The sequence below is a fragment of the Dendrobium catenatum genome, unplaced genomic scaffold (assembly GCF_001605985.2).
Source record: "Dendrobium catenatum unplaced genomic scaffold, ASM160598v2 original_scaffold_117933, whole genome shotgun sequence".
Classification (NCBI taxonomy): domain Eukaryota; kingdom Viridiplantae; phylum Streptophyta; class Magnoliopsida; order Asparagales; family Orchidaceae; genus Dendrobium; species Dendrobium catenatum.
In genome coordinates, this window is record NW_021436368.1 from 325,678 (window position 1) to 346,830 (window position 21,153).

The window sequence follows — 21,153 nt, forward strand, 5'->3', positions numbered from 1 at the left end:
AAAGGCTCTTGTGCTACCTAGTTCAATTATATCATATTGATTCATATCTCAAGGATTTGATGCCACTAAGGAGCGTATTGGCTCTGGCCATAACCACTATCTGTGGTGCCATTTGGCGGCAAAACCACTCGGTTCAAAGGGCCCCGGGTCGTCATAACCGTTTATCCTGCGGTGCCATTTGGTGGCTAACCACCGGTCAGAGGACACGTACCACGTCCTTACTGGAAGGAGACTGTTTGAGAATGGATCCTGGTGATATTTTCGACTAGGTATTTGACTCTTTGTGAGCAGAAGTATATTTTGAATTTTTCCACATCGGCAAACTGTTGCGGAGGGTGGATGGGTTTTGCGTTGAGTGATTGATGGATTTATTTCAGATTTAAATATCTTGTAATTTGGGATTTGTGGAGTTTTGGATTTTTGGGTGGAACTTGGAGAGCATTTTTGGAGTTTTGGGATTTGAATGGACACCCCCCCGGTTGAGATAAACATTCTGAATGGACCCCTCCGGTTGAGATAAACATTCAACACAGCCATCATCGGGGTGTTAGGGGTCATTTCCATTTTCTAGATTGAACCTTGTCGACTCTGTCTGGCTGTCAACAGAGGATTGGGTTTTGTAGGCTTTATGCCTTTATTTGTGAATTTTCTTGATTGTAGGCCTTGAAGGCCTAATATGAATGTATTGAAACAAATACATCGGTCCCCACAACCATGTATTCGTTTGAAGGTTCGAGCCTTGTCGACTTCTATTGATCTGTATAGAAGGATTAGGTTCGAACTTGAATTCACTTGTCAACCCGCGCAGCATCCCTAGGCGTCACGTGTGTACCAATAACATGTTTGCCCGGGCTCATGCGGGTATTTGGGGACATTTTGAGACCGGCGTCGCCACTAAACAAGAACACACACTGGAGAAAAGAACTTCGGGAGGAGGCGTTAGTTCCAGCCACCACCTCTTTGCTTTGAAGGTTCACGCTCACGTCAATGCTAGATCTCTTGTTCTTCACCACCTGCACAGTCTCGTCATGATACAGAGAGAAAACAGAGAAATAGAAAAAGAACAGAGCTCTTATTACGGAAGGAGAATTTCCCTTCACGAATCAAAAATCCAAAAAAACTCCCTCCACTCTTATAAGGAGAAACTATTTATACACATAAGAGAAAACAAAAAACATAACTAATGGCCAGGCTATATTGCCGGCACACAAACAGAGCTACACAGGCATTTCTAAATGCCGCAAGTAGACGCTCCGGCGTCATTCTTCCGGGGTGGGAGAGGACTCAAGTTCAATATGAGGGGTTAAGTCCGCCACATTGAACACAGCTGAAATGTTCTAATCACCCGGTAAATCAATTTGATAGGCATTGTCATTTATCTTCTTAATGACTCTAAAAGGTCCGTCGGCCTTTGGCTTCAACTTCCCAAATGGTCCTGGAGGAAATCTTTATTTCCTTAATCTAATCCAGACGAGATCACCTTCTTGGAACTGGACGAGCTTCCGATGCTTGTTAGCTTTTGCTTGGTATTTGTAATTCTGTTTGTGAATCTCAGCCTGCACTTGCTGATGCAATTTCTTTATTTCCAAACTTCTTTGCTCACCTTCAGAGCTATAACAAGAAGGGGAGAGGATAGGAACTAAATCCAGCGGGGTCAAAGGATTGCTTCCATACACAATTTCAAAAGGACTGTGCCTAGTAGTATTGTTTGGGGATCGGTTGAATGCAAATTCAATTTGAGCTAGAATTAAATCCCATTGCTTAAGATTCTTTCCCACAAAGCAGCGCAGGAGATTTCCCAAACTCCGATTAACAGTTTCCATCTGGCCGTCCGTCTGAGAATGTGCGACGGAGCTAAATTGTAGGCGAGTTCCCATTTTTCCCCATAAAGTCTTCCAGAAATGACTTAAAAACTTGACGTCCCGATCGGAGGTTATGGTTTTGGGAATTCCATGAAGCCGAACTATCTCTCTAAAGTAGAGATCGCCAACGTGGGTGGCATCAAGCGTCTTGTTGCAAGCAACAAAATGCACCATCTTGGAGAAGCGGTCTACGACCACCATAATAGAATCTTTATTTCTTTGTGTCCGGGGCAATCCCAACACGAAATCCATGGCGACATCCTCCCAGGGTCCCTGAGGCACAGATAAAGGCAAATATAATCCGGCATTTGTTCCGATTGTTTTTGCTTGCTGGCAAATTCTACAACCCTGCACATATTTACCTACATCTTTGGCCATAGCAGGCCAATAGAACTTTTCCTTGAGCAGGAACAAAGTCTTGTCACGCCCAAAATGGCCGGCCAATCCGCCATCGTGACATTCAGAGATCAGAACAGTCCTGAGAGAACATCTAGGTACACAAAGGCAGTTATGGAAGAACAAGTAACCGTCTCGTATGTGAAAAAACTGATGAGCAGAATCTTGACAATTCTTCCAGGTCTCACTGAAATTCAGATCCTGTGCATAAAACTTTCGAATGGAGTCGAAACCTATAAGCTGAGCTTGCATTTCCTGGACCAGTATATGACGCCTACTTAAGGCATCCGCTACTTGATTTTGCTTGCCCGATTTATGCTTCAACACGAAGTGAAATGCAGCTAAAGATTCAGCCCACGTTGCGTGCCGACCACGAAGTTTCTTCTGGCTACTAATGAATTTTAAAGCGGCATGATCGATAAAAAGAACGAACTCTTTGCTTAGGAGATAGTGACTCCAATGGTGAAGAGCCCGAACTATAGCATAAAATTCCTTGTCGTAAGTCGAATACTTTTGACGTGCTTCATTCAATTTCTCACTGAAATAGGCGATAGGCTGATCTTCTTGACTCAGTACTGCGCCAATCCCCACATTAGAGGCATCACAGTCGACTTGGAACAATTTGCTGAAATCAGGGAGTCGGAGTACAGTCGTTGTTGTCATTTGCTCCTTAAGGCGTTCGAAACTGCTGTCAGCCGTCGTTGTCCAGACGAATTTATCTCCCTTCAGTACTTCTGTGAGGGGAGCAGTAATGGCACTAAAATTCTTAATGAATCGCCCGTAGAAGGAAGCCAAGCCATGGAATCTCCTTACGTCAATGAAGCACGTTGGTGTTGGCCAGCTCACAATAGCTTCAACTTTCTCTGGATCGACTTCAATTCCAAATGCAAATAATATAAACCCCAGGAAATTAGTGCGACTGCTCAAGAATTGACATTTTGGAAGGTTGTCGAACAACCTTTGTTCTCTTAACACCTCAAGCACTTGCCTTAGGTGTTGCAAATGGCTTTGGAGGTTGCTGCTGTAAACAAGGATATCATCGAAATAGATGATTACAAATTTACTCAAGAAAGGTTGGAATACCTGATTCATTAGCCGCATAAAAGTATTCGGGGCGTTGGAGAGGCCGAATGGCATTACCAACCATTCAAATAGACCATCCCTGACTTTAAAGGCTGTCTTCGATTCGTCCCCCTCTCGGATCCGAATTTGATGATAGCCACTGCGTAAGTCTATTTTGGAAAAAAGAATTGCCCCTTGCAATTGATCAAAGAGGTCATCGATCCGAGGAATAGGGAATCGATAACGAATAGTGATTTTATTCACCGCCCGACTATCTATACACATCCTGTAAGTTCCATCTTTCTTGGGTACGAGTAAGGCAGGAACCGCACATGGACTGACACTTGGTCTTATGAAACCTTTGGTCAGCAATCCTTCAACTTGTCGTTTTAATTCTTCATGTTCTTCAGGCCAGAGCCTGTATGGAGGTCGATTGGGTAATGCAGCTCCCGGAATCAAGTCCATTGCGTGTTGGATATCTCGGAGGGGTGGCAAACCCGAAGGCAATTCATCAGCAAAGACGTCTTGAAATTCTGATAGAAATGGTTGAACCTCAGTTGGTTGAGAACAGACATTTTCCCCCACCTCTTTGAGGATTACCAAGTAACACCTGTGAGCTTCTTGCAGGGCTAAATTACATTCAGCCTTGCTAATGAAAAATTGATCGGCATGCCCTTCATCTTGGGAGGTGGCTAACGGAAGTAGAACAATCGGTTCTCCCGCCTGAATGAAGGAATACGTGTTGTTGACTCCGTCGTGCACAGTCTGCCGATCATATTGCCAAGGTCTTCCTAATAACAGGTGACAGGCATCCATAGGAAGCACATCACACCAGACACGATCTTGATACTTGCCGATGGAGAAATTAACAAGACATCTCCGGGAGACTTCTAATTCGTTTTTCCGCTGAACCCATGACAGCTTGTAAGGCTTGGGGTGGGCTTCTGTTGGTATTTTTAGCTTCTCTACCAATGTAGCCGACGCAATGTTCTCACAACTCCCGCTGTCTACGATTACTTGACAGACGCGATCTTGAACTGTACACCTTGTCCTAAAAAGACTATGACGTTGTGCAGGTTCTCCTTTTTGCACACTAAGCACTCTCCGGAGAACCAGGAGGTTTCCTTCATCTGCTCCGATAACCATGGGTTCACTAGGAGAGTTGTTGGCTTCTAGAATGGGATCCTCAGCATGGGCAGTCTCGGCGAACTCCCTCTCTTCTTCTTCAATAAGGGTGATCGTTCGTCGAGTTGGGCAATTCGAAGCAATATGCCCAAACCCGTGGCATTTGAAACATTTCCGCGCGGACACCCCCGTAGGCTGACTGATAGGAGGTCGACTAGTAGCAGGAAGATTTTCAGACGACGTAGAAGCTCCACCACTTATATGACGGATGGCTGGGTTTGTTTCTTTCAGCACCACTATCACGTGATCTGAGAAAATTTGGCTTGTGAATTTTCTGTTGTTTTTCCACTTTCAAGGCAAGGTTAACAACATCCTGCATAGTCCAATAGGATTGTAACTGGACAACATGAGCAATTGATGGCTGAAGGCCTTAAGTGGCTCATTTAAATCGCACTTCAAGGACAATTGTTCGAACTCAGCCACATATTCCTCCACCGTTCGTTGCTGCTGTTGCAACCGATGTAATTTCAAGAATAGCTCATGCCGGTAATGTTCGGTTACATATTTGTTTTGCAACTCCTTCATCTTATCCCAGCTCATGATTTTACTTCTGCCTTCCCGCAATCGTATGCGCTTCAAATTTTCCCACCACAACGAAGCATTCTTCGTCAATTTGATGGCAACCAATTTCACAATTCGATCAGGAGCAACTTCTTTATATTCAAGAACACGTTCCACCGTGTGCAACCAATTCAAGAACTCATCTGGGTCCATCCTACCATCAAATTCTGGAAGTTCTACTTGCACTCCACTGTCGTCCCTGGTCGCGGATCTGCCACGAGCTAGACCTCGCCTATGGCCTTCTTCGTCGCTGGACAGTTCTTGATGGAATGGATTGACGTTTTCTTCCCTTTCTTGATGATTCACTGGATCCCTATATTCCCTTCTTGCTAGTTGTTGTTGCAACTGATGAATATTTCTCCGCAACTCCTCGATCACTACTTCATGGACTGGACGTTGAGGATTCCGGCGAGGAGGCATCTTGCCCACGCTCTGATACTAAATGAGGCCGGCGTCGCACTAAACAAGAACACACACTGGAGAAAAGAACTTCGGGAGGAGGCATCAGTTCCAGACACCACCTCTTTGCTTTGAAGGTTCACGCTCACGTCAATGCTAGATCTCCTGTTCTTCACCACCTGCACAGTCTCGTCAGGATACAGAGAGAAAACAGAAAAATAGAAAAAAGAACAGAGCTCTTATTACGGAAGGAGAATTTTCCTTCACGAATCAAAAATCCAAAAAAACTCCCTCCACTCTTCTAAGGAGAAACTATTTATACACAAGAGAAAACAGAAAACAGAACTAATGGCCAGGCTATATTGTCGGCACACAAATAGAGCTACACAGGCATTTCTAAATGCCGCAAGTAGACACTCCGGCGTCACATTTTGTAATTAAACCCTGTCTACTCCTTTTTACCTGCCTAGGAGGATCGGGTTTAAATTTAATAACCTGCGCAGCATCCCTAGACATCACGTGTGTACCAATAACACGCTCGCCGGGGCCCTTGCGGGTTTTATAATTGCTTTTACCCCTTTTAGTGTACCTAAGTGTATACAAACTACGGTGCACATGCAGGGGTATTTTGAAAGTATTTGTAGACGCCTTCTGTCCGCTTGTATGAATGTTGCAGTTGCAGATCCGATGGCGTTGCATTGTAGATTGTAGATGCCTTCTGTCTGCTTGCATAAGTGTTGCAGATCCGGTGGCGTCGTTATTTGAATGTCATGAGGCATTTCCTCATCTTGACATTGACTCCCCTTTCTCAAACACCGGGGATGAACTTTCTGGATTTTGAAGCTTGTTGCTTTGTAGAGAATTCCTTTTAAGATCATCAGTGTAATGGATTTCTTCTTAAGTATAGAACTAAGAAGAGACTTTGGAACACCAGGAAGTTTGGTTCTAATTTGCTCAAACCTCTCTTCCATTTCTGCCAGGGAGTGTACTTTTTATACATTGAGTCGCCCTTGTACCCGAAATATTCAAATATATTGATCACCAATGTCGTAGGTGATATCAATACTTGGGCCCACAGTGGTTCGTTGTATCTACGATATACCCACTGTTGTTATCCACAAGTATTCATTTACAGGGGACCGTTGTATCCTCTACGAGCTCCTAGGAGTATTCGTAGAAGAGTCATTGTTGCCTACATCGTATCCACCTTTCACCAATCTCAGGTGGGTTTTCGTTGTACTTATTTGTAGAGGACGGGTCTTTGATTGCTGGTCTCCAATATTGCCATCTCAATCAACAGGCATTTGTAGGGATTACCGTAGGAATTCATGTATCGAGGTCTTGTAGTTTGAGTTTCCTCGTGTATGATTCAAGCCTTGTCCTTGTATGTGTTTGAATCCAAGTTCAGTTTCATTTAGACTCGAGTTCATCGAGTCTATAACTCCCACTTAATGTTGTATAGCACGAGTTCAAGTGCGAATTTAAGTGCTTTGTTCGGATTCTTATTTAAGTCCCCTGCAGTCCTTTAAGTTCAATTGCATGTTCACATTTTGTTCAGAGTCTTCTAGAGTCCTTGTAAGTTCAATTATGCTCAATTTGATTTGGATTTGGGTTCATTTATGTTTGGTTTAGACTCCGATTTTATGCTCAGTTTATTGTCCAAATCAAGTCTTCATTGGTTCAAAAAGTTTAAGTCCACAAATCCACAGTTCATGTTCATTTGAGTCCCAATGCTTGTTCTTTTGAGTTCAAACAGGTCCGGGTGTGATCGTACATTCACCCGAAATTTCGGTAGCCTCCCGGCGTCTCCCCCGTTTGGGGGAAAATTACATAAAACTGGATCTTTCCCACCACGCTAAGAAAAGTGTGTATGGTAGGTGCCCTCTTTCGAGGACACCGCGGCCGTGTAAAGTCTTTGTCCCAACCACGCTAAGAAAAGCGTGTATGGGTCTTATACCGGTACCTGTTGCAAGAGAAAAAGCAGTTGTTTCCCTGCAAGTGAGTACTTATGGGTATCCCGACTTCGTCGTACGCATAACACCAAATTCCCTCCCACCATGCTAAGAAAAGCGTGTATAGGTGGTTAGCCGGCTCGTCGCACATGTCGAGGGCAGAATTTTGGGGGCCGAGGGGTCGCTCGCTTATCTCGTTGTAGGTGTCGCGCCGGGTTTCCTTCCCACCACGCTAAGAAAAGCGTGTATATGCGGTCTACCGGCCCGACACGAATGACGAGATAAGAGAGGCATTTTTTTATTTTTATTATTATGATTATTATAATTATTATTATCTTTAATTAATTAGGATTAATTATAATCAACAATTATTAATTAATTAAATAAGGATAAATAATTAATTATAACTATTTATCATTATTAGTGATTAATTATAATTAACATAATTAATTTTGATTAATTAAAATTAATTATAAATAATAATTAAGATCCGACAAGGAGGGAACGTCGGTGTGAGCGAGGTCGGACAGCAAGGAGCCGGGGAAGCAAGGGTGAAGGAGGAAGTTACCTTCACACCGGCGAGATCCCGTTGTTTCGTCCGATCAAAATGTCCGAACTTCTTATCTACAGAAGGGAAGGTCGTTCGAAGGAGCGGCGTCGACAAGTCATGGACGAAGCCGAAGGAGTGACGTGAATGGGAGGAAGTTAACTTCACGGAGAGCGATCTCACGTTGTTCCGTTCGATCAAAATGTCGGAATTTCTGACCGGAGAGGAAGGAAATGTCGTCGAGCAAGTGTGAGGGAGAGAGGGAACCAGCAGCCGAAAACTTAGCCTCCCTCTCCCTTTTTAACGACGCTAAGTGTGATTCGCTCGAGGCAAAGATCGTGCGACGTGCGAAGAGCGTCGCGGTCGTGCGCGACGTGCAACGTGCGCGGGACGGCTGCGGCAGAGTAGGTGAGGATTTGATTTTTATTTTGATTTTGATTTTTTTTTATTATACAATAGGTCAACAATTACTTACATCCTACTTAGTATCTAATCTATTATATAAATCATTAAAAGCTAAAATCTTTGCATTGCATATCAATTTCTTAAACTCCTTACGGGCCTCTTTATATCTTTCCTAATTATTAGAATTTTTATATCTGAACTAATTTTTATAACAAAACTTCTTATTTTTTTATCTTTTATTACACATTTTGATCTTACCACCAACTATTTTTATTATTAAGAGCTTTTCCCATTGATACTCCAAGCACATCTTTTGCAACATTTTTAATATCACTGGCTATGTTTTCCCACATAATATTAGCTTCCTCATGCACAGACAAAATCTTAAATTTAGTATCTTACTCTCAAAAATATTTTTGTTAATATTATTTAAATACACTCATCTAATTTTAGAACAATGTTTTACTTTATTTTTTATTTTATGCTCCTTCATCTTAAAGTCCAAAATAAGCGAGGTGTCTAAAAGAAACATACCACTTAGCACTGTCTGGATGCTCATCTCACAATGAGCAATATTATCCTCAAGTAAGCGCTGCTGGTGACACTATCAAACAGAAGAATAAAAAATAATTACTTGCACATAATAAAGAACGTATACAATATAAATAGAGGAAGAAGAGAATGCTTAAAGAATCAAAAGAAAAATAAATGGCATACTAATTCTTCTCTCTTCTTCTTCAGCATTTGTAAGACAGACATCCTATCAACTTTCTTTGACAGAGCAAGTGCGTCATGGTTATCGGAGTTAAGCTGCACAGGAACATAAAAAATATCAATGATGCAGATTGTAAACTTACAAGCATCATGCCTTCTTTCAAAGACTTGTTAATCATTTATTTCTGACAGGTATTTCTGTATTACCAAAACGAATCAGATTTTCCTTTTAAATAAACATACGTTATGGAATACAATAGTTGTAAAGAGACAAAAATGTTTTTATGAAAATTTTAAGCCATGGAAGAATAAAGGGCACTAAACCATATTAAACTTCTAGATAAAAAACCAGCGAAATCAAGAGTAAATGCTTCTCTCTTGGCTTCAATGCAAGTTTGAGCTCACTTTGCTGTTTGTAAGATACAAAAGCATTTTTTTTAAATAATGATTTCAATTTTACTCGTTTTGTATGAAACAAGATCATTACATTTGAAAAAAATTTAAGCCACCTAATGCAAACTTTTAGCTTAAAGTTTGCATGTCATACCCTTTCAAATAGGAAATGGTCAAGCCCGAACAATATGAATCATCCATTAGTTAGTCTTCTTGAAAGTGTGGAGCCGAACTTTTTAGGCCATGGTAATATTTTGATCAACTTGTATAATGTCAAAATCTTAAAAAGATTCTTTATTGACATTGAGAAATCTTGTTATACCCTATAAATTTCATGATACATAGGACCGGGCAAAGACTTGACGGTGGTGGTCGGACAGAGGTCCGATGGTGATGATCGGTCGAAGGTCCGGCAGCAGAAGCCAGGTTGAGGTCTGGTGGCGGCGACTAGGTGGACGTTTGGCAAAGATTGGTTGGTGAAAGTCTGGTGGCCGCGGTCGAGCAACAAAGGTTTGCTACTTTGCCGATTTTGGTGCTCAACTAGAGTTTGGGGATTCAAACCTTAGAGCTCTCTTCCCTCTCTAGCTAAGGGTCCCAGCTCAATCTATACAAAGAGTGAGGGCCTATTTAAAGATTTTTTGGAGTGGCAGACTTTGTAAATATGGAGAAGATCCGGGGCAAATTCGGAGTGCTCCATTGGATGGTCCATGATTCCCTCGATTATAGAGGGTTCGTTCATCATTTAAGTGTCTTACTGATGTTGAAAATCAAGCGATCTTGGGCTCGCTGGATTCGTTTTGTCGAGCTGCTCGATTCGACTATAAGCATTTCATATTTAGAGAACATTTTGTCATCCAATTAATGTTTCGAAGTTTCCCAATATACTTCAGGCCCTTGATTTTGGCCCATTTGGGCTTGAATTGGACCAATTTTGACATCATTGAGTCCATCTCATCAAGACGTTCGGTTTGACTACAAGTTTAGTTAAATTGGAGTTCATATGGTCCAAATTTTAATATTGAAAATTTTTAATTCAAATATGCCTCGAGATTCTTGCCCGAATAGATGAATTTTAGAGACCTATCAATCATCAAGCATTATTAAATAACTATGGTTTATCTTAATGTACCAAGGAAAAATTTTACAAAAAAATATTGAATTTATATGGTTGGAAAAAGGATCTTAAAAAATTTAGAATTACTTACAGGTATCAACAGCTATACTTCTGGCATCCAAAAGAAAGACAAAAAAACTCAAGTATCCCAAGAAAAAGTTCAATTGTTCAATAATATCTCCCAGGAAAACTTTTTGCATATAAATTGTGGAGGAAGGAACTGAAATTGTGGAGTAATTTAAAAAAGAGTTTAAAATTTATTTGAAGAGAATAGTCTTACAGCGACTATCATATTGTTCATGGTTCCTCCAGCTTGGTTGAGGTCGTTTTTTGCTTCTTTAACTGAGTTATGTGATATGGCATTTTCCAAATTTGTTTCCCAATCTCCATCCAATTTCTTCAAGTTTTCATTAAATGAATCATCAGCATTGTATTGATGAGCAGTTCCAGATGATCCAGCCAAACTATTGTTTAGTTTCCTCTTCTTACTCATCAAGGTGTCCCAATTTTGCTTCGTCAAAGCAGGAAAATCATCCACAGTAGCCTCTTCCTTAACAGTTGACAAAACAGGTTTTTCGGTGACAAAAGTAAAAGCTGCATTTTGAGACCTCACAGATGATTCTCCTAGTGAAGGGTAGTTTTTGAAACTGCCAATAATTTCAGTGTTTGTGCTGGCCTTGCTACAGTTGTTCATATTTCCTTGGCTCCAACCAGAATCATCACTGACTTCATGAATATCAATTACGAGAACTCCTTCAGATCCCTTATTAACCAAATCAGTTTTCTGCCTTGGGATATGCTGCAAAGCACTATGAGAAGTTTTCCTGTGCAGACATAATTCATCAAATCGTAGAGTGTTGGAACAAAAATTGTATGCTCTTGACGATTTCATACTTTACAATAGAATCTAATCAAAGCAGGAGTACAAACCCGGACATCCAATCAGATAAAATGCCAATATATGGAAACAAATTGTAGTACCCTACGACTTCTGTGACTTCAGGTGCACTGTTGATCTTGACAAGTGGTCCTTGCAAGCTGTAGAGAAGCAAATGCAAATGAGTTGCACATGAGATTTGTGTTGAGCGACTAAAAGGACAATCAGAATTTGAGGGCAAACCCTCCATGCAGAGATATATTTAAGCCAATAATGATAATAGCACATACAGTCTAACTTTAGTTTTGATGAAATCAACCACTTGAGTAATTTTTGTTATGTTGATATAGTTTCATCAAGTATAGAATCTCTTTTTGGGTAAGAATTATAAAAAACATACTTGATGAAAACAAACCTTTGCATCAAACCCTTGATAGGAATTTGGTTAACAATGGGTTCTGCATAGCTCATTATATATAACCGAGCGCATGACTTCATGCGACTCAATGAGTATGATAGATAAGATCCCAAAATGCTTAAGTTTGAGTTATCGATGCCTGCTTGCAAAACATATGAAAAGGCTCATTAGTGACAGAAAAACAAAATCGCAGAAGACTCTTAGTTCTCCGCTTAAAATGCATCAACAAATAAAAAAATGTGCTTGACTACAAACAAGAAAACTTAGCTAGCACAATGCAAATTCAAACTGAGGCGACGGTTTGCATCCTTGCAGAAAACTTCACATGTTCCAAAAAAAAAAAAGAATAAACTTTGATAGTACCCTTTACCATCCAATAGAAATTACATCAATTGATGGCACAATTGAGAAAAAGTCTTCAATAAGTCAAAATTCAGTACGATAACAAGTACCACAAATTTGACAAGATAAGACAGAATAAGATTCAAGCAACCATAAAAGAGTAAAAACTCAAAATAATCTCCCGACTATTAGTAAATGTTTAATTTAGCCTCAGACTTTTATGATGACTCAATTTAGTTCTCTGACTATTATAAAATATGTCAATTTGATCTCAATGCAAAGAATAATAGTTAAAATTAACTAACAGAGTAACAACTTAATGTGAGGGCATTTTGAGTATTATGTTCTATGTAAGATTATATATATTTTTTGTTTATTATCATATTAAAATACATACAAAAATCATAATGAAAGCTAACCAACTAAATAATTGTTGGCTTATGAAAAAATGACACGTTGGCATGAATCCCACTTTAAAGATATAAGATTCCATTCTCCTTAAGTCAAATTGTAGTTAGTCGGATTTCCCCTAAGGATAATATCAGGGTTTAGTTAGATCTGGGTCCTTACTTCCTATGAGCGCAAGCATTCATAGTTAATTACTCTCTTAAAGCGTAAGAAATAACTCTCGATTAAGGATGAGTAATTTTAAGTGTTTTAGTCTAAGTTGTGAGGGAAAATGAAGGTAAACCGATAAAGATCCCATAATTCTGTCGTCATGGATATACCGTAGGTTTAAGTCTACCAATTGACCGTAGTGCCCAGGGTAGGGGTGCAAATGAGTCGAGTCGAGCTCGAGTCAGGAGGTGTTCGAACTCGACTCGCGAGTCAAACACCGAGCTCAAAATCGAGCTCGAACTCGAGTCGAGCTAGAACTCGACTCGGTTTACATAAACGAGCTCGTTGAGCCGCTCAATTTTGATTTCCCACCCACCCGATTTCATCATTTCCCGCATGGTTTCTCGACAAGCGAGCCAGCCAACACCTTGGGGCGCTCATCCACACAGCTCTTAGCTATCCGTTGCTTGCTTTTTCCTATATATAAAAGAAATATCTCTTGCTTTATCCTATAGATAAAAGAAAGATTTCTTGAGCCAGCCAACATCTTGGGAATATATTAAAATATTTAATGTATTTGTTTTGGGGAACTGTTATATGCAGCCTTTTAAAAAAAAACTAAATACAGTCATTTTTTAAAGATTTAAATGTAATAAAAAATAATAATTACTTAATTTTAAAAAATTTAAAATTTATTTGAATCGGCTCACGGGCTCATGAGCCGAGCCTCATCAAGCTCGAACTCGAGCTCCTTTACGAAACGAGCTCGAGCTCGACTCGTGAGCTCGATAAGCTCGGCTCACGAGCCCATAAACGAGTCGAGCTCAAGCCGGCTCGACTCACTTACACCCCTAGTCTAGGGAATATGATTAAAAGCCATGAGTTGCCTCCTCCCAGGAATCCCGAGCAGATTGAGGTGGTTATTGGTGGGTTTGTAATTTTATAAAAATTTGAGGTTTACATCTGTTAGAATATACAGTGATTAATTTAGTTTGGGATATATGATTTCGTTTAAAAGTTACTTGGAGGTTCAAATTAGTTCGAGGCTTAAGATTTTCATTGAAAGTAGCCTGAATGTTTGAATTTGGGTTGAAACTTACGGGTTCCTTTGAAAGTTGCTCGAATAGCAGGTCTTACAACTTAATTTGGAAGACGCCTAACTATTTTGAATAGGTCTTACCGCTTATGGATTTCAAAAGTAGCTTAAAAGTGGGTCTTATAATTAGGGGTGTCAATATTTGCACAGCGTATGTGACTCAGTTTCTGCCCGGCCCTTTGCCATCTGCTCGCACAGCTCATCCGGGTTCCGCGGCTTCCTCCATCTGCGAGGCTGAGGTGCCAGCTGCCCGCAAGCACACCTGCGTCTGCCAGTCTGCTCACTACCGCGTCTGGAGAGCACGTCTCGGCATTTGTGGTATGCCCACACACCCTAAACTCCGCCCTCACAGCTCCAACATTCGCAGTCAGCATAGCTCGTCCTCGGGTTCACGTGTACGGTCGGGTTAACCCAATAACCCATGTGGGTCAAGTCTGGATTGAATTTCATGGCTCGTCTATAAAAATGAGTCAGGCTATGGTCAACCCGTTTAGAGCTGGGTCAATCCGGGTTTGACCGCAACCCAACCTGCGGACACGTTTTGACACCCATACTTACAACATTGCCATGTAGGCTACGTTGTTCGTTTGTTTTGATTGTTTGGGTTTTAGGGTTGTTGCACTCTATTTAGCAATTTCTCTAACATGTGGGTCTTACACCTTTACTTAGAAGTTTTATGTAGGGTTTTGTTTTAAAATGGGTCTTACTGCTTTCCTTTGAAAGTAGCCCACAGGCGGGTCTTACAACCTAGCCCTATAGGCTAAGTTACCAGTTTTGTTTTAAATTTGATTGATAAGACTTATGATTCCATTAGAAGTTGTATGTAGATTTGTAAGGATCTACCGCTTCCCTTTGGAAATAGTATGGTTGTTTTGTTTGTTTAGATAGGTTAGACAACAGTTACTTTAGTTCGGCTCTATCTTTACACCAGTGTTTGGTTTCAATGTCATACTCTTCTTGACAGTACGGTAGTTTAGTTCATAGCACCTATTTTTTCTTTCTTGTACTAGTACCATGTTTTACTTTCAACACATAATTTACTTTCAACACCGTAGTTTACTTTCAATATCATAGTTTACTTGACAGTACTCTGCTTTACTTTCAGTATCATAGTTTACTTAACAGTATTGATATCATTGCTTTTGTTTGTTCGCATTAGTTCGTCCTGCTTCAGAATTTGTCCAAGAGCATTGGAGAGTTTATATAGTTGTTGGTTGTATAGTGTAACTAATTAACCAAATTAAAAAAAAAATCAAGTTAATTTCATTAATTAATTTAATAATAAATTTGATTGCACTCATTTAATTAATTAACATGCTCCCGGATTTTAATTGCTCTCGAGTTTTTAACTGCTTTCGAATTTTGATTAATAAATAAAATTTAATTAATTAATTTCAATCAGTTAATCAACTTCAATTATTTAATTTCAATTAATCAATTGATTTTTAATTAACTAATTTTAATTGATTAACTAATTTTGATTAATTAATTTCCATTAATTAACTCCAATTAATCAATTTTTTATTAATTAATTAATTCCAATTGATTAATTATATTAAATTAATCAATTGATATTAATTAATTCCATCAAACTAATTAATTGAAATTAAGTTCAATTAATTAACTTTTCATTAATTAATTTCAATTAATCTCATTTTTAATTAATAAATTTCATTTTAATTAATTAATTTCAATTAATTAATCTTAATTAAACTTAATCAATTAATTAATCAAAATAATCAATTAAAACTCAAATTGAATTTGCTCTCCAATTTAGTAGTCTTCTAGGACAATTTCGATAGCATCCCAACGTCCGCTCCCCTCATAGGGAGGTCGGGATGGCATTTGCCATAATTTCTATCCTACAGGATCATAGATTGACAATGTGGGGTCTTTGAATTTTAAAACCATCCGCCCAGATAAAAGATCAATGGCATAGGTATTCAAATTTAAAATTCTCCGCCTAGATCAAAGATCAATAGCTTGGGGTCTTGAGTGGGTACCTGTTGCTGTCTCAATCAAATAAAACTACTCAAGTATGAGTAATTGTATATTAGAGTAAACGAGTGGCTCGAGCACACAGAGACAAATGCACGGAATAAATTCATGTACATTAAGGTCAAATAGACTATTTGAAGAGATATGAGTAATTTGTGTAGTGGAAAAAGGACAACAGACTGCTTTCCTTGCTAATCATATTAGTGGAACACACATAAGGTGTGTGCTTTGGATCGAATGCAAACAAAATTGCTAGCATGCTCAAGCGTGAAGTCGGACGGTAGATCGGACCTGGGGTTCGGCAAAATCGATGGGGTGGTCGGATAGGGAGTCCGCATGCATAAGGGATGCAGATGAATGACGGGTGGATATGGTGGACACGGGAGGTCGAATAGGGAGTGTGAGGTGGAGCATTCAATAGAGTGAGAGGTCTGATCAATGTGCGCAAGGCAAGCTGTAGGGAGGCTACTCACGGGAATTGAAATAGGCAAGCAGAGGAGATTCGACAAATGCATATCGAAGGGAGAGAGGCGGAACCGAAAGTAAGTTATCTTCTTTTTTTTCATTTGTTTCCTGTTGTTTTTTTATTGTTTGAATTAGTTGATTTTGTTGAGAGGATGTATCGTTTTGGCGAAACAATGTGGCGGTTCAATGTGAATGCATGATTTCTCTATCTTTTTTATATGAGTAAACAATAATAAGAGTGAATAATTAATAAATGTGGTTAACTTCTATTATGATTTTTGTATTTATTTTAATATGATAAATGATAAAATATATATAAAAACAATAATATAATCTCACATACACTATAATATCAAAAATGCCCTTTAACTGTTATGTTGACTTTAACTATTACTTTTGGCCTTTGAATCAAATTAAGACATACTCTAATAATCGGGGAAGCTAAATTGGAGCATTATGAAAATATGCGACTAAATTGGATATCTAGTAATAGTCGTAGGGCTATTTGGGCTTTTACTCAACCATAAAAATAAAAGAATGATATGTCATATTCATACTATAATATTGATCCATTAGTTAACAATGGTCAAGACAAGGCCAGAAATACGAAAGCCATAAAACAAATGCACTCAAGCGAAAAAAAAAAGAAGATAAATTATGATATTTTAGTTGATAAAATAATTGGAATTTAATTTTAGTAGTAAACAGGTGATACCAATGCCCATACATAACCTCAAGCTCAAACAAAATAAAAAAGTACAATAATAAAGCGTTGCTAAAAATGTATACTAAATCTATCTTTCCTCACCCAAGCTTTATCGATGGAAAAAAAAAACATCAACATTGAGAGAAGAGAAAGAATAGGAAAAAATTTGGTTCATATTTTGTGTCCTGTGTCGAAGCATATGAGGATCTATACATAAGTAGAAATAGAAAACAAAAGGATAATATGAGGGAAAATATCTCAAAGATAATGAAGATCATTGTGTACATTTGGTTTTATACATGTCATGATACTACCCTAAAAACTCGAAGAGGCATAAAAGATGACAGCTTGAATTTGGCATACAATGTACCTGAAATCATCCTAGAAGATGAAATTTAATAAAGTTATCAACTAATTGCTTTCTTGAAGGAATCAACCACTGAGAAATAATAAAACAAGCAGACTCAATAAAAAAAGTGATAATCAATCTCTCAATGTGTTTGGTGCACTCATGATAGACATCAATTTGAGTAATGGCAATCACATTGTGATTGTCACAATAAACAATGGAGGGTAGGGTTCATCATGAACTATACTCATATATATATGAGGAACCATCAAAACCAAAGTAAATTGCCCGCCATGTATGCAACGTTATGATATTCAACTTTGGTATTAGAATGAGCAACCCTTATCAATTGCTAACTCCAACAGAAAATCTAAGAGATACTCAAAAAGAAATAAAACCCAATGACTGATCTCCAATCAAGAGCATCACAATCGACAACCATCAACATCATAATAGGAAACAAGTATAGATAAAGGTTAAGCAAAATAATGAAGACCGCAATACAAGGTACCTTGTACATAAAAAAGAATTCGAAGAACAAAAAACAAAATGGGTAGTGTGTGGATTCCAATAAACTAACCAAAGGCTATTATATAAGAAATATCTGGTAGAGTAATTATTAGATATACTTATCCTCTAATCAATTATATATATTGAGTAGGATATAATTGAGGCATCAACTCAATAAAGTTGGTTCGAAGGAAGCGGGGGTCAATTTTAAAGTCAATCTTGTCAACATGACTGAGAATATATGAGACTTACTTTGATTAGGAGAATTGATAACAAAACTAAAGAGATTTTGAGGCCCACAAAGTTGGGTAAATGGCCTAGATCATTCACTCAAAGCAATGTTGGAGATACTTTTTAAGAATTGCAATACCATTATTGTCATTATCAATAATAATCACTAGGGTCAATTCGGGTTGATGGGTTGGGCATGAGTTTGACTCAAAGTTGAATTGAAGCAAATTTGCTTCACTCAACCCTATATGTTTATTATATGGGTCAAAAATATTTGACTCGAACCCAACTTGACCCAAAACAACCTAACCCAAATCTGGCCTATCAAACTAGTTTACTATATAGATCATGCAATTTATTCGATCAACACGACCCAACTATCCAGAATGTTACCTGTTTAACTTAAAGTATACAAGTATATTTTCCAAACACGAACCCACATAATAATTGTGTTATTTTTTAGTTGATTTTTGGTTATTTGGATCAGTTTAAACCCAACCAAAATAATGATCAGGTCTAATATTTAGACCCAAATCCGACACAAATACTAATCAAGTCAACAAGAACCCAAATTTGTTAATTTGGATTCATGTCGGGTCATTTATTGACACTTATGTAATGATCATACCATCCACTTAAAAGATAAATATTGTTAGTATGGAGTAATGAACAAAGGCATTAGGACTACAAGAATAGCCATAATATTAATAGTGTTGCTGAAATTTTAAATCATGCTCGGGGAGCTAGTTTGACGCCAAAGAGTGTTCTTTGGGTCTAAACATTGTCCCAGGAACAACACAAACTAACATATAAACTTCATTCTTAAGATGACATTTGAGGAAAGCATTTTTTACAACTATTTGAAAAGAGGTTAATGGTGAAAGACAACAACAACAACAAGAGAGCAAATGTGAGACAAACAATATGAGCAAATATTTCATAAAAGTTAACACCATAATCTTGTGTGAAGCTTTTGCAATAAGCAATGCTTTATGATGGTCAAATGACCCATCTAAGTTAGTTTAATTTTGATTTTTTATATCCATTTTTAGCCAACAATTGATTCTCCTACAAATAAATCAACTAAACCTCAAGTATGTGTTTAACATAGGACATTAAGTTCTTTATATATGACGTACTACCAACAGGGTTTTGAACTAACCTCACGGTAGAAGCAAGGCTCAAGAAAGTTTTTTGATGGTGGAATAATATTGAAAATTTCCTTGAAATAGGGATGAAAGATTACCTTTCGGATAATGAAGATATTATCAAACATTACGTAAGATATGATTTGTTGCCTCCTCTATAAGCAGATGCCTAGGTTCAAATGGTATGTTGCATCATCAAGGATGTTTGTTATAGCAGTTGTGTCATCCATAGAAGAGACAGGATCTATAAAGTCAAAAGGTGAAGGAGGAGAGGTTATGTCAGAGTGAAATTGAGATAGTAAGGCAAGTGTGGTGTGCCTCCCAAAAAAAGGGCATGTCTATTCACACCCTGCTTCTTGCCCTATATTTTTTATATAAGCAAATGCATGCACAAGCACATAGATGTCTGTTCATGCATGTTCCCCCCTTCCTGGGTTAGTCTAATCCCATTTTAGCTTACAAGTTAGCTTGAATCCATAGACAAAAGGAGAGTGAACGGTTGGAGAAGAGAGCTGCTTCAACACAAGGGGCAAAAAAAAAAGGAATTGTAACATACCCATTTCTTCTTTAACTGTAGAAAATGCAACCTCTTGGAGGCGATCTTCCAAACCATTGAACTTGTCTTTTAAAAGCCCACTTGCATTTGTATTGCTTCCTAATGCATTACCCATCTCCGGTACACCAACAACATTTTCAAGGGGCATCTCAAGGTTCTTTTCAATCAATAACTTCACGGTTACAGTACTGCTGCTGGACCTTAGTAAACAGTGTTCCTTTGATGGATCTACTAGAAAAACTGCAACTTTAGAGATAGGCCATCCCTTCATGTCAGGAAAATCTTTCGATGCATCTAATGCTGAAGAGACATTACAAGCATCCATGATCATCCTCTCTGTGATTGAAAGAGGTTCATCCAGATCTCCTGAACTCATATCACTTTTGCACATAGCGTTCATATACTTCAAAAGCGAAGGTTTAGAAATGCAAGCTATTTTACAGAATGAATTGAAATCCAGGAACTCTAGTTTCGGAAACAGCTTCCGATGGTAGTAATTATACAGCAAATTAACTGCATACATCTGCAAATTCACAGTGTCAACAAGTAGGTTAACATTAACTTACTAGCATAATGAAACTTCCAATAAGAAAGCATATTATGCTGAAAATTAATATTAAAAAAAATATATAAGCAAGGGTATCAACCAAAAACTCATCATCAATGTTTTCTATAACATTAATTTATTCATAACTGCCGACCAAATGTCAGTCCTTCATCGCAGAAACATATTCCATCCACCAAATGATTCCTAAATTATGGTTAACATTTGCTATACATGCGAAGAACTCATACCCATTGCCCTAATTTGTCCAAACAGGCATTTTACTTAAACAAAAAACATTTCAACCAATCAAGTTCAGCTAAGCCGCGCCAAAAATACAACAAAATTAGGAGAAAAAAAAAAAAAAAGTAGAAGGAATGTGAGCACATTTTATCATTTCACAAATGTTAAACACATTTGTTGCGGAATTCATGCCAAATAAATTTTAAAAATAAAATAACATTGCATGTAGAAGGAATTTGTTAACAGTGCATACCTGCTTGGCGACTGCTTCCTGCTGTTCGGTAGAAGGGTTATCCCAAGAGATTCCACGGCGAGGCAGGAAGGGGGAGACGAGACCTTCTATCAAAGCTTCCACTGTTTCCTCCGCCGGCACCATCTCCGGCGGCTCCATCGAAGTGACGAATGCTCCTACGTAATAATTTCTGGAGAGAAAGAAGGAATAAAAAAAATGATAGGATTTTACTAGGGTTTCGCTAGGGCATTCGATCGAATGATCGATTTGGCTTGAGCGCGAAAATGTAA

The 21,153-nt window shown here is 38.5% G+C and overlaps 1 protein-coding gene across 2 annotated transcripts in view; it reads right to left on the minus strand.

Annotated features, from left to right (window-relative positions):
• LOC110113969 overlaps nucleotides 1–21,153 on the minus strand; it is a 33,305-nt gene extending 12,152 nt beyond the window's left edge. Inside the window, exons 1-7 of one of the 2 annotated variants that reach the window (XM_028692098.1) lie at nucleotides 20,885–21,153; nucleotides 19,845–20,367; nucleotides 11,883–12,024; nucleotides 11,572–11,628; nucleotides 10,871–11,414; nucleotides 9,087–9,179; nucleotides 8,904–8,973 (exon numbers count right to left, since the gene is read on the minus strand). In XM_028692098.1, coding sequence (XP_028547931.1) covers nucleotides 8,904–8,973; nucleotides 9,087–9,179; nucleotides 10,871–11,414; nucleotides 11,572–11,628; nucleotides 11,883–12,024; nucleotides 19,845–20,367; nucleotides 20,885–21,022 — 1,567 coding nt within the window. In that variant the 5' untranslated portion in view covers nucleotides 21,023–21,153. Of the gene's footprint in view, nucleotides 1–8,903; nucleotides 8,974–9,086; nucleotides 9,180–10,870; nucleotides 11,415–11,520; nucleotides 11,629–11,882; nucleotides 12,025–19,844; nucleotides 20,368–20,884 lie in introns of both variants that reach the window. The other variant, XM_020846695.2, reaches the window with a different exon arrangement.